This window comes from Elaeis guineensis, chromosome 9 (assembly GCF_000442705.2).
Source record: "Elaeis guineensis isolate ETL-2024a chromosome 9, EG11, whole genome shotgun sequence".
Taxonomy (NCBI): domain Eukaryota; kingdom Viridiplantae; phylum Streptophyta; class Magnoliopsida; order Arecales; family Arecaceae; genus Elaeis; species Elaeis guineensis.
This window is the reverse complement of record NC_026001.2, coordinates 4,370,555-4,385,106: the sequence shown is the minus strand read 5'-3', so window position 1 is coordinate 4,385,106 and position 14,552 is coordinate 4,370,555. Positions and strand designations below refer to the sequence as shown.

Genomic DNA, 14,552 nt, shown 5'->3' with positions numbered 1-14,552 from the left:
ACAATAGTATGAGAAACTATATAAAATAATGGAGCAGTACAACTTTTTCTCACAAACCCTCTTTTTTTTTTTTATTCTTTGATACCACTTCACCACTCCATACATTCTACAACAACCACCTATTTATAGGTATAAGAAATAATCTTTTGACTCTCTTAATAAATTTATCATTTAGACTTCTCATGTGACTCTTGGATTTTTCATGTGATTCTTGAATTTTGCCACTTCAATTAAGTTTACAAAATAATCTTTCGATTTATTTAATATATTTAATATTTGCTCTTTTCAACAGGGTATGCAGGCATACAAAATAAGATATTTGATGGTCGGCTCTTTCGTCATTTAGTATCTGGAGCTACAGGAGGGCTGCCGCTGCCGCAGCCGGAGCCGACTTTTAGGAACGCCGTGATCGGCTCATCCCTGCTTATTTTCCCATATTTGAAAGGAAACCTTTGCTTATGGCAGGTGGCTGATATTAATAGAGCAGCACGGCAATCATAGTCCTCCAGGCATGCATCCCTGCACTTATCCTTACCCTTCACCTCCCATGGAGGGGTATACCAATCATCCTGCCACGTTATATTCTCCATTACAGACATGGTGTATGTAATGTTGCCTCTGCCGATCTGGCAGCCCTTGTCGGTGAAGTTCCTTTGGCAGCCTTTGAATTTTCTGTTGGCATCTACATAATCAAATCCGGGCAGACACAAGCACCCCACTTGATCACCAGTCGAATTGCAGTAGCTGTTCAAGCCGCAGGTGCCCTTGATCTGGCACGTGTCATTCACCTTCGGGATTTGTCTTAACGGCTTTGTCATGCTTCCGTTGTGAGAATACAATCTGAAGATCCCATCTGGATCAAGCCTTGTGAAGAAGATTGTTTACCGCTGCTTCCCATATGGACCCAGCAGGACCATGGAGCTGTAGTCGGAGGTCAGTTTCATTTCGCCACTATTGTCGAGAACGAGTTCTGTGAATCCCCCTCCGTAGGTATTGCGGCCCAGTAGGCATCCCCTCCGATGTCCATATGTATCCACAGGGTACATCACGAGGTTCCCGTCAATCTGCATCTTGAGACGGAATCTGCCGGTCGAGTGGTTTGCTTCTGAGAAGCTGGAAACGAGCTCCTGATCAGACTGCAGCGTCTGACCCGCCATGATTGTCTCGGTCGGGTGATCAAAGGTCTGCCATATAACCTCATGGTTGATATTATATATGACAAAACTGCCGGTGTCGTTCATGGATGCATACCGGGCTTCCGTGGAGTCACCAGAGAGGTAGGAAATGGGTATATCTGCACTTCGTAGGGGAAGAAGCATGAGGCCCCCTCTAGTGAGCTTTAATCGAGCACCCTCGGCAATTGGCTCGTCGTTGCGGTTTGCCGTCCATATGACGGTCTTATCTGAGACAAGCCATGCTCCAACGGCAAAGCCGCTGCCTGCTGCCGCTGCGAAAAATCCAAAGGCGAACATGCGGGACTGGGACAGCCAGGGACTGGTGTTGGTGGCGATCCAATCATCCAAACTTATTGCAGGTCCTTGCTGGCCTACTCCGAGCGCCATTGCATATGCGAAGATGAAGATCACGGAGGCCAACTTTGAAATCATTGGGGTGTGAAGAAGGGAGAGTGGGGATTCACTGAGCTGGGGATGCTCTTGTGCGCACCAATGATTGTTTGAAGGCAAAGGAAGACTGTTGAATTAATCCCTCGTTTGGTTGGATGGAATGATTTCTTCCTTTATTTTGATATTTAAGAAATAATAAAAAATATGAAAATATTTTTATAATATTTTTACTAAACTATCCTCTGATAGTATATATTATTATTATCAATTTATAATACTTATTTATACTAAGTAAACAATGCAAATATAAATTTATAATCATTATAATTAATAATTATAAAAAATATTATATAAATATTTAATTTTAATTATTTTAATAAATTATCTATATATATTTATTACATAAATAATTTAATAAATTATCTATATATTTATTATATAAATAACTAAATAATTTATAACTTAATTTAAATAATTAGTAATTTTATATAAATAGTCAACTAAAAAGCCAATATAAATAAAAAAAAGAGCAATTCTAATTATTTATTTATAAAAAGGGAAACATGGGTTTAGGTCATGTATCCGGTGTGGCAAAGGGCAAGAGAGGAGTTGTGCAGCGTAAAAATAGAGATAGTGGCAATGGAAAAGAAAAAAAAAGAAAAATTTTAGTACTATTTTGTTAGATGATTGGATAATTGATTGTAGCTCGATTTCGATGAAAATTCAATATGTTGTTTTTGATATCGAGAGCTACAAATTACAGAGTTTCGATTTTTGAAAATTTTTTTAATCTATTAATTATTTCAAATATCTATACATTTGATGAAATCTATCCTCTATTTATTCTTGAAATTCACTTTATTGGCGACAAATATTTTTTTATTATAAAATTCAAAATCTATTCTTGATGCTATATTTGTGTAAACTCTAATTGTTATAGAGAATATTTGTAATAAACCCATTATTTTAAATGGTAGAACATTCACATTAAAATTATGATGTCTTTTTTGTTGGTTGTTTAGTTTTCTTTGCTTATTAAATTATCAGATTAGATTATAGAGAATATTATTGCTTTGCAATATCTCATTTAATTGCACAAAGAAGAAAATAAAGTTTGCGATGCTTTTGTTCAATTTTTTCCAATAACATGATCAGTAAATAATAAGATGATCACTAGATCATTGTGTTGATTTTTCGCACCCTGTTCTCTTTGAACAAGAACCCTTTCACCATTTAAAACTCATCTGGTACACATGAAGTGGAGGGGGGAATGAGTGGTCAATGAGAAATGAAAAAAAAATCCTTCTTATTTGATTGGAATTTTGAAAAGAGAGAGATCAGAAAAAGATATTCTCCCAAGAATAGAATTTTCATGTTTAATGAGAAAGAAAAATCTATGTAGAATATGGATTTTTGGCTTTCCCATATGGTCAGAATTGGAGGCTTTTTTCTAACAATATCTTTTTAAACCATTAAAAGTTTTATGATTGAAATGAATATTCTCTCTATTATAATGTCTCAAATCTGCCTCCACCATGATCTATGGCTAAAAGTACTCCTAAGCATCATACTTTTTTATTTGCAAATAATTATAACATATAGAATAGGATAAGATTTTTTCTTATATTAAAGATATAATAGATATTTTATATAATTTTTCTAGAAATATGAATGCTCAACCAAATATAAGCTCCTCTGTAATTGGTCACTTTTCTATTATGTCATACCCCACATCTGTGATAAAAATATGATCATGCTATCAAGAGGTGCCACCCTCAATAACATGAAGCCTATCAATCATAATCAGCTAAAATTTTTTATAAATAAAATATAATAATAAATTTAATTTTGGTATTCGTCAAGTAAATGAATCAAGATTGATTCAAAGCATCCAAATCTAATATCTAATACCAAACCAATATCTCAAAATTTATAAAATAGTTAATTATAAGTCTATAATCATCTAATAAACTAAGATTCAGTTACCAAATTTTTAAGCTTGTGAGTGCAACCCCCAAACCTAGATCATTTGTCGTTCTTAACTTTATTCTTTTACAAAAGACAAAAAAGAATAAAGAGGTGCGAGTTATACCAGCTCAGTAAATAAAATCTATATATTTTTTTATTGGATCAAGCATAAATTTTTCTATGATAATACAATATTCAAAAAAATAGCAAATATTATAAAAATAAAATTTTCATATAGTATCTAATAAAATAAGTCATAAAGATAATCTTACATGCATAAATCATGAATATTTTATAAATATAATTCATAAATAATTCTTGTCATATATTTATATTATGATTCAAAATATTACTCTTAGATATTTATGCTACCATCATTTTATATCCATAATGGGGTTAGTGTTCTTAATCAATAAAGTTTTTATTTTATTTACGAACTGTATATCAATTAGCAGGGCCTGTATTCATATGGATGCTAACTTTGGATGTCGATCTTTCTATAGATTCGCAGCTATCTAAAAATCTTTTAAAATTTTTATATCTTTTTTAATATATATATAAAAAAAAATAATAAAATTAATACTTCATAAATAGGTTATTTTCATAAAATATATTTATAAAATTACTTATCATAATAAAAAATATTTTTTATTATATATATATTGATCTTTTTATTTTATAAAAAATATGATTTTATCAATAGCAGATCATACGCATAAAAAATATGATAACTTAAATATAAATAAGAAATATAAAAAATTGCTTACCTCGTTTGTTCTTGATCTTTAGATTTTGTTAGAAGAATTGATTAATCTTATTTAAAATATTATAAATATAATTAATTTTTTATTTGATAACAAATTAAATCATAGAAAAGAGGACCATTGATCAGATGATGTGTCCAATAGGTTGCTCGGGCATCGAGGCAGTTGGAGGTCATGTTATTGGGGTCAACATAAGTCCTTCTCTTGCGGTCGAGGAAAAATTTATGGGGCATTTCTGATGGTTTTGGCAGCCCTATTGGAGTCCTTTTCTTGCTGAACTCAATGAGGAAGAAGACTCTCAATAGGAGTCTTCTTCTCCAGATATTTTTTTCTTTTCTGATGGATTTTGGGCCAATTTAGATTATAGGCTAGTTCAATTGGACCAGACTGTCATATTCTACTCCCCTTAAAAGAGTTTCATCCTCAAATTTATTACACCTTCATTCTCAAACAAGTAAAGGGTACTTAGTCTTCATCATGTTTCTGCTACACAATTTTGATATAAACTAATTTTTCTATACTCATTCTATGCCTAACTCTATGAATCATAAACTTAAGATTAAGTTTTATCTATGATTGCTCTGATACTATAAAATGTCCCACTCTAAACTTGGGATATAATACGGTCATGCTACCGAAGGTGCCACTTTCGATAATACGAAGCCTATCAATCATAATCAACTAAAATTCATCATAAATAAAATATAATAAAAGATTCAATCCCATCATTCATCAAGTAAATAAATTAAGATTCGTTCAAAGCATCTAAATCAATATTAAATATCAAGACTATATCTCAAAATTTATAAATAGCTAACTATAAGTCCATAATCATCCAATAAATAAAAGATTCAATTATCCAATTTTCAATTTTGTTAGTACAAAACCCCAAACCTAGATCATCTGTCATTCTTAACCTTATTCTTTTATTAAAAAAAATAAATTGGTATGAGATATATCAACTAAGTAAAATTTATACTTCTTTATGGGATCAATTACAAATTTTTTTATGATAATACAATATTAGAGAATAACATATATTATAAAATAAAGTATTTCATAAAATATCTAATAAAATAATTTATAAAGATAATTATGTACACATAACTCATGAATATTTCATAAACATGATTTATAAGACAATCTTGCCATATGTTTATGTCATAGTTCAAATTATTGCTCTTAGATATTTATACTACAGTCACTTTATAACTATGATAGGGTTAGTATTTTTAATCAATAAAATTTTTATTTCATATGCCAATATTATATCCATTAGTAGGGCATGTGTTCGTATGAATGCTAGTTTCGGATGTTAACCTTCCTATATAAATTCATTTATAGCTATCTAAGAGTCTTTTGAAATCTTTATATCTTTTTCTTTATATATATATATATAGAAAATAATAAAATTCATACTTCATAAATATACTATTTTTATAAAATATATTCATGAAATCACTTATTATAATAAAATATATATTTTTTATTTTATATATGTTGATCTTTTTATTTTATAAAAAAATATAATTTTATCAATGACAACTTATATATATAGAAAATATGATAACTTAAAAATATATAAAGAATGTAAGATCCACTTACCTCATTCATTTTGGATCTTTAGACTTTATTAGGAAAATTGCTTATCCTATTTGAAATATTATAAAATAATTAATTTCTTGTTTGATAAATTTAACAAAAATTAAATCATAAGGAAGAGAACCATTGACTAGGTGGTCGGTCTAATAGGTTGCTTGGGCACCAAGGTAGTTTGGGGTCTTCTTATTGAGGTCAATGCAAGTCTCTAGGAGAGGAAGGCATGACTCGATATGGGGTCTATAAGTCTTCATAGAGAGAAAAAATGGATGAAGAGAGAAAATAAGAGAGTCCTTGTCTCTCCTAAAGAAAGAAATCTTGATCGGATCTAACGTGATAGAAGACAGAACTTCAGAGGGTGCTCTTAGAGAGATAAAGAAAGAGAGAGTCAAAAGAGACACAAGGGAGAGAGCTATCTCTTTTTCTTTCTTTTTTGATCTTCTTCTACTTTTCTTTCTTTCTTTCTTCTTTCTTGAGAATCAGGGGAAGTGGCTTTCATCGATTTTTTTTGTTGGCTTTGGTCATGGTTCGACAGTATGCTGGGAGCTTTGGCAATTGGTGATATGGCATAGCGGATAGTGGGCAGTGGTGGACGGTTGGTGATGAGGGCCGAATAGTGAAAAATTTTAAAAAAAAATTTAGAAAATATAGGGGATCTGCCCCTTTCATGGTTGCTCTAGTCATTAGTCAATCACCAGCGGCCTTGACCTTTGAAAAGGATGGTGGGGGGTTGGGCGACATGAGTTGGGTTGTGGCACCAAGAGATAGTGATGACGGTGGTCGGAAAAGAGCATGAAGGCTTGGCCACAACAGGGGCTAAACGAGGGTTTGATTTTTGATGGATTTTTCGACAAAATTAGGGGTCATCAATGATACTTAAGGTCATGGGAGGAAGCAAAAGAGACAGATAGGAGGTGGGATCGGGACCTTACTTTGGCTCTACTGGGCTCTCGGCTTTGACTTTTGATGGGCACAGGTCTTGAAGGATTGACAAAAACAGGGAAGAAAGAAAATAGAAGAAGAGAGGAGGGCTGATGCTTATTGTGGAGTCCTTTGGAAGGAAAAGAAAGAATTTATAGGAGATTTTTTAGGATTTTGGCAACCCTGAGAGCCCTCTCTTTTTAGACTGAATGAGGAAGAAGACTCCCAATAGACTCTCCCATTCAAAATATTCTTCTTAGATTTTTTTTTCCTAATGGGTTTTGGGCCAATTAAGGTGATAGGCTGGTTCAATTGGATTAGGCTATCACACATGGTCAATCAACATATGCCAAAACCCTTGAATTTAAAGGATGAATGACCTCCATCATCATTTGGTTCAAAAAAAAATATAAAAAATGGATTAAAAGAAAAAGTGCCATCTATCCAGGCCACAAATATGTATCCTCTGAAATTGAAAGGATGCAATAAAGGATGAATGAAATATATGAAGGATATATTTCTATATTTATAAAATTACCCCTTGTTAATTTTTTGACAAAATCATAATACTTCTTCACTTTTTCATTTATTTTTGTTGGGTATAAAATACCCCCAGTCGAAGTTCGTAAAAGGCCGACCCTTCCAGGGCTCTTCCGACTTCCGACCTTATGTGGCATCTTTCTGAACTCTCTCGATCGTCCGAGCTTCCATAATACCATCCAGACTTCTCCGATAATGAGCTCCTCCATTCATCTATCGGGCTGTTCCAAATACTTTCTGAGCTTCGCTATCAGCTGATTTTCTACAGTAACCAGACTCATTCCAAGTTTCTACGGCGGTCGACCGCCTTCCGAATTTCATCCGGGCTCCTACAAGAGCTGGACTCCATCCGAACTTCTACAGTGGATGGATCCCAGATAAACTTTTACGACGGACAGGCTCCACCAGTCGGATCTCTACTCTGAACTTTTTTCGAACTTCATTAATAACCGACTTCTCCAGCAGCGGGACTTTCACAATAAGAAGTCTCCATCTGAGCTTCCACGGCAATCGATCTTCGTCCGAGCTTCTACAATAAGCGGACTTCGTCCGAACTCCTACAAGAGCTGGACTCCGTTCGAACTTCTACAATAGAATTGAATCCCAGACTCCTCCAATGTTTGACCTTCCACAGTGTCCTCAAGACTCCTCCAGCGGATGAACCTCCACAACGCCATCCGAACTCCATTGTCGGTCGACCCACTACCGGATTCCTCATGGAACCAGGCCTCTCCGACGGACGGTTCTCAGACGAGCTTCTACATCAGGCAAATTTTGGATGGACTCCTCTAGCAATCAAACTCTTATCGGACTTCTCCAATAGAAAGTTTTCGTCTGAGCTTCTACAGCAGATGACTTCCGTCTGCAGCCTCAGCGCCCAAGGCACCCGACAACAGTGGACTCGTCAGCAACTTCAAAAACATCCAAACTTCTCTTAGATTGCAGAGACAGAGAGTCATTCTGCTCCATCAGACGTCCCAGTAGAGCTTCAGCCGTCAGGCCCGAACTCTCTGGCAAGTCACGACAATGGCCACTATCCCACTCCACTCTCTGTAACAGATTTCATGTGGCCCCACCACTCTCTGGCAAGTCACGATAACGGACACCACTCCACTCTCCATAACAGATTTCATGTGGCCCTGAATGCCCCCTGATGCTGCTACTCTCCGTAACAAACTCCACGTGGCCTCGAACGGTCCACTACCAGGCAGTTACAGATGTCGCTGTCAATCAGTTACGCTCTTCGTCTATAAAAAGGGACCCCCAGATACGTTCTTCTCTAAACTCTAAACTCTATCCCGAAACTCTGCTAAAATCTTATTTGAGTGCTCCATTTATATTGAGGCAGAGTACTGACTTGAGCGTCGGAGGGTCTTGTCGGAGCACCCTTAACTCTGGTTTAGACTTCCCTTGCAGGTCCCGACGGCGGATGCGATCCCCTCGACTCCAGCTTCTCCGACGTCAGCAAAATTTTGTACCAACAGAATTGGCGCTAGAGGAAGGGCCTGTCTTCACAGTATCCTTGTTCTTAAAGGAGTACTCAACGGGACTGTCTTCGATCATCTTCTTCGACATTTTCTCCTTCTTCTCCTGCCAAATCTCCACCTGATGCCTCCTCGAAAGGCATCCACCAGGCGATCCACGGCCTCCGCGGTCAGATCTCAGCGAGATCCGCAAGCTCTGGCCTCATCTCCAATTTTTCAGGCTCCTCCTCCTCCAGCAACGACAGTCGGCATGGAGTAGTTCGACTTGCTGATTCAGCAGGTCAGGGGCCTCACTGAAGCAGTACAGGCCATGCAGCAGCAGCCGCAACAGTCGCAGGCATCAGTGCGGCTGGAAAGAGCATCGTCGGAGTTCCAGAATCTGATGCTCGAGTGGGCCACTTAGGCCAGTCGCCCTGTCTTCCTCGAAAAGGGGAAGCGAAAGGCGGAGAGCCCTCCATCCGATCACAATTCCACCCCCGGAGGGTCTCTACCTCCATTCCACTAGAAGACCTTCGAGACTCGCAGTCGAGAGGACCTCCTGGATCAAAGATTCCAAGAGATGAACCGGCGGATCGAAGAGCTCCGTCATGCTCTCACTGTTTACGGTGAGGACATTTGTACTGACCCTCCTTTCTCTCAAATGATTATGCAGGAATCAATCCCGTCAAACTTCAAGCTCCCCCAATTCGAAAGCTACGACGGGACCTCGGATTCGGTTGACCACCTGGAGGCCTTTCGGACAATGATACTGCTCCATGGCATGCCAGATGCCATCCTGTGCCGAGCTTTTCCATCCACCTTGAAGGGAGCAGCAAGAAATTGATACTCGACACTGAAGTCAGGTACTATCTTCTTCTTTAATCAGATGAGCCACCAGTTCATTGCTCATTTCGTCAGTAGCCGACGTCCCCGAAAAGGTTCGGAGTCCGTCATCAACATCAAGCAAAAGGAGGGAGAATCCATCCGAACTTACGTCAATCCATTTAACGCTGCCGCATTGGAGGTCTGAAACTTGGATCAATCGATAGCAATGGCCGTCCTAAAGAGCGGTCTTTAAAAGAACGATCTTTTGTTCTCCCTGGAAAAGAAGTATCCTAGAAACTTCGCTGATCTGCTGGCTCGGGCCGAAGGATATGCCCGAGCAGAGGAAGCCTTCAAGCTGAAGGACGAGGAGGCTGCGAAGGAGCGACAGGCGGATGACTCCAGCAAGCTCGCAGTTGAAAAAGGACCGAGTGAAGCTCGACCATGTTCTCAAACTTCCTCCGAACACAAACATGTCCGCATTCCTCTCCAGGCTCGTAAGCAGAGGAGCCCGGACCGCAGGGTTTGACGGAGCTCTCTTCCAGGAAGATTCCACAGCTACACCCCCCTCAATGCTCCAAAAGCTCAAGTGCTGATGGAGGTCAGGGAGTAGCTGCCAAGGTCGGAAAGGATGCGCACACACCTCGGAAAGTGCAACCCTAACAAATTTTGCCTCTATCATCATGACCACGACCACGACACGGAGGAGTGCATTCAGCTCCGAGATGAGATCGAGGAGCTCATCAGACGAGGTCGGCTTGATAGATTTATCCGATGCTGGCCTGAGGGTAGGGAAGATCGGCCGAGGGCCTTGCCACAATCGGAGCCGCCAAGGAGAGAGGAATAGCCTGAAGATCAACCTCCAACCGGGATCGTCAACACCATCTCTGGAGGACCCCGACGGAGAGCAGTCAGTGGATCAACCTTATCGCCCAAATGGCAGAGGACTGAAGAGTCTATAACCTTTACTGAAAAAGATGCCTAGGAGATTCAATTCTCCCATAATGATGCAGTTGTAGTTTCTTTAAATATTGCTGACTATGATGTACGCCGCATTCTTGTTGATAGTGGAAGCTCGGCCGATATTCTATTTTACGATGCATTCTTGAAAATATCAATTCTGGATGGTCGATTAGGGCCGATAAACTCCCCGTTGGTAGGGTTCACTGGCGATGCTGTGCCAGTGGAAGGGGTAATAACTTTAACCATGGTTGCAGGCCGGTATCCAAAGCAATCAAGAGCACAAGTGAATTTTTTGATAGTAAGGGCGCCATCTGCCTACAATGCAATACTCGGCTGACTTGGCCTCAATGCCTTCCGAGCTGTGGTATCGACCTACCACTTAAAGCTGAAATTTCTTACTAGCCAAGGAGTCGGAGAGGTCAGAGAAGATCAAGCTCTGGCAAGACACTGCTACAACATAGCCCTTCAAAGAAATGATCAGTTTGACCCCTGTTCGGTTGATGGATTGGACACCCGCGACAACCTTGCTGAAGAATGGGGTGAGCCAATTGAAGATCTTGTCTCAATTCCTTTGAACGATGGGAATGAGGAGCATGTGGTGAAGATCGGCTCTAACCTAAGAGAAGAGGTATGGACATAGCTCATCAATTTTCTACAAAAGAATGCGGATATTTTCACTTGAGTTTCGACGGGCATGCCAGGGATTGATGCGGGAGTCATGGAACACCGCCTGACTATTGATCCCAAATATCGATCGATGAAGGAAAAAATCCGAAGTCATGCATTGAAAAGGCAAGTGGCAATAGCTGAGGAAGTTGATAAACTTCTGAAAGTCGGATTCATCAGAGAAGTCAACTACCCGAATTGGGTCTCCAATGTGGTTCTCGTCAAGAAGGCGAACGGCAAGTGGAGGATGTGTATAGACTTCAAAAAGCTAAATAAAGCCTGCCCGAAGGATAGTTACCCTCTACCCAGAATTGACCAATTGGTGGATGCAACCTCGGGCCACGAGCTTCTCACTTTCATGGATGCATTTTTCGGCTACAATCAAATCAAGATGGCACCGGAGGATGAAGAAAAAACTGCTTTTATTACTAATCGTGGTCTTTATTGTTATAGGGTCATGCCTTTTGGCCTAAAAAATGCAGGGGCAACCTATCAACGGCTGGTGAACAAGATCTTCAAAGAGCAGATCGGCCGCAACATGGAGGTCTACGTGGATGATATGCTTGTAAAAAGTAAATCCATAAAGAACCACGTCACCGACCTTGAGGAGACCTTCGGCGCCCTCTGAAAATATAAGATGAAGCTGAACCCGGCCAAGTACGCTTTTGGAGTAATCTCATAAAAATTTTTGGGCTTCATGGTATCGGGATGCGGGATCGATGCAAATTCAGAAAAGATTCATGCCATACAGGAAATGACCGTCCCGAAGTCAATAAAGGAAGTTCAGCGCCTTACTGGAAGAGTAGCAGCTCTGAATCGCTCATCTCAAGGTCGGTCGAAAGATGCCTGCCTTTCTTTCAGACCCTCAAGCAGTCGAAAAACTTCTGTTGGACCACTGAATGTCAGCAAGCATTCAAAAAATTAAAGAGCTACCTCGGCTCACCTCCGCTATTGGCAAAGTCTGAACCTGGAGAGGAGTTGTTCCTGTACCTGACGGTCTCTCCTGTGACTCTCGCAGCAGTTCTGGTTAAAGAAGAAGCAAAAATTCAACGGTCGATCTACTACATTAGCTGAGTATTGAGAGACATCAAAATCAGGTATACTAAGTTAGAGAAACTAACTTACGCATTGTTGATTGCAGCTCGAAGGCTCCGACCTTACTTTCAAGGGCACACCATAACACTGCTCACCGACCAGCCGATCAAGGCAGTTCTGCATCGAGCGGATGCTTCCGAAAGGATAGCGAAATGGGCAGTCGAGCTCATGGAGTTCGACATCAACTATCAATCTCGGTCGGTGATTAAAGCCCAGATATTAGCAAACTTCATAGTGGAGTGCACTATTTTGGAAGAGGCCGAACTTGAACGAGGTGGAGCCAACAACTCAGGGCTCCAGTCAAATTCTCCTGAAGAAAGAACAGATCTCCCTGATGGTTTTTAAGCCCTCTACGTGGACAGTTCCTCCAACATGTCAGGCGCAGGCGCAGGCCTGATCTTGGTCAATCTATAAGGAATTATTGTGGAGTATGCGCTGCGCTTCAAATTTTCTGCGACAAATAATGGAGCAGAATATGAAGCTCTGATTGCAGGACTGAGGATCGTCAAAGAGTTAGAAGTAGATCAGCTTCAAGTCTATAGTGACTCCCAATTGGTGGTGGGACAAGTCAGCGGAAACTATGAAGCTCGGGAGGACAGTATGGCCAAGTATCTCAAAAAGGTAAAAGAGATCATCCCTGCCTTCGGTAGCTTTGACATCAAGCAGATTCCGAAAGCAGAAAATATCAGGGCCGATCTTCTCTCCAAGTTGGCTACAATGACTCCGGCTGAACTGCCAAGGAAGTCTTCTTCGAAGTTCTGAAGTGCCCAAGTACGGAGAACCGCAGCTTGTGATGGAGATCAACCATGAACCCAGCTAGATTGACCCACTGGTTGCATACCTCAAGGACGGAGTTCTTCCTCCTGATGCAAAAGAAGCTCGAAAGCTTAGAAACCAGGCCTCCCGATATATTCTTTATGAAGGCAAGCTGTATAAGAGATCGTACTCTTTGCCCCTTCTGAAATATCTCTGACCTTCTGAAGCCGACTTCGCCTTATGGGAGGTACATGAGGGAGTCTGCAGAAGTCACCTGGGGATCAGATCTTTACCCCACAAGCTGCTCTGACAAGGCTATTACTGACCTACCATGTACTATGACTCCATCGAATATGTCAGAAGGTGTGATCGGTGTCAGAGATATGCAAATATCCAAAGGTAGCCCACCTCCGAACTTACACCCTTGAGTGCCCCATGGTCGTTTGCATAATAGGGGATGGATATCCTCAGACCTTTTCCCATGGCATCCGGATAGTGGAAGTTCCTCCTGGTGGCAATTAACTACTTCACCAAGTGGGTCGAAGCTGAACTTTTGACGAAAATTATAGAAGCTAAGGTGCAGGACTTCGTTTGGAAGTCAATTGTCTGTAGGTTCGGCCTACCCAGAACTCTTATTACTGATAATGGGCGATAATTTGCTGGGGCAAAGTTTGCTAAATTTTGTGAGGACTTAAACATCTCCCATAACTTCACGTCAGTAGCCCATCCGCAAGCAAACGGTGAAGCTGAGGTTACTAACAGGACTCTGCTGCAAGGAATCAAGGTGAGACTTGAAAGAGCAAAAGGAACTTGGGCAGATGAGCTTTATCATGTGTTGTGGATATATCGAACTATCCAAAGACTGCCCACAGGGGAGACTCCCTTTGCCTTAGTCTTCGAAACAGAAGCTGTGATCCCGATTGAACTCAAACTTCCGTCAGCGCGAGTTGTGGCATTCGACGAGCAGCGCAACTCATAGGATCTCAAAGCCAACCTCGACTTATTAGAAGAAAAGTGGGAGACAGCTCAAGTTCGGATGGCCTTCTACAATTAGAAAGTGGCCCGCTACTATAATTTTTGGGTCAAGAGCAAGGCCTTCAAAGTGGAGGACTTAGTACTTCGGTGAGCCGCTGTCTCACAACCTCAGAATCAAGGAAAACTCGTCCCTAACTGAGAAGGTCCGTATGAAGTCAGGGAGGTGGTTCAGCCCGGAACATACTATCTAAAAGAGCTCGAAGGAGCAGACCTTCCACGACCATGGAATTCAAAAAATCTATGAATGTATTACTGATAACTTTGCCTTAAATAAAAGTTTCTTTCATATTTGCATATCTTTTTCTTTGGTATAATCTTATGATGACAGGGAGTAGTTCCTTCAAACAATCGAAATTGAGTATGTCAGGAACAAGAGAAAAATCTCATCCTAACAT

General features: G+C 39.9%; 1 protein-coding gene across 1 annotated transcript; it reads right to left on the bottom strand.

Annotated features, from left to right (window-relative positions):
• Positions 1-881: 881 nt before the first annotated feature.
• On the bottom strand, positions 882-1,562 carry LOC140851648 (G-type lectin S-receptor-like serine/threonine-protein kinase LECRK1). The gene has a single exon (XM_073243613.1). The coding sequence runs from the start codon at positions 1,560-1,562 to the stop codon at positions 882-884; it is 681 nt and encodes a 226-aa protein (XP_073099714.1).
• Positions 1,563-14,552: the final 12,990 nt, after the last annotated feature.

What these genes read in the sequence shown, in the direction of transcription:
- LOC140851648 (XM_073243613.1), bottom strand. Translation starts at nt 1,562, where the DNA reads ATGGCGCTCGGAGTAGGCCAGCAAGGACCTGCAATAAGTTTGGATGAT.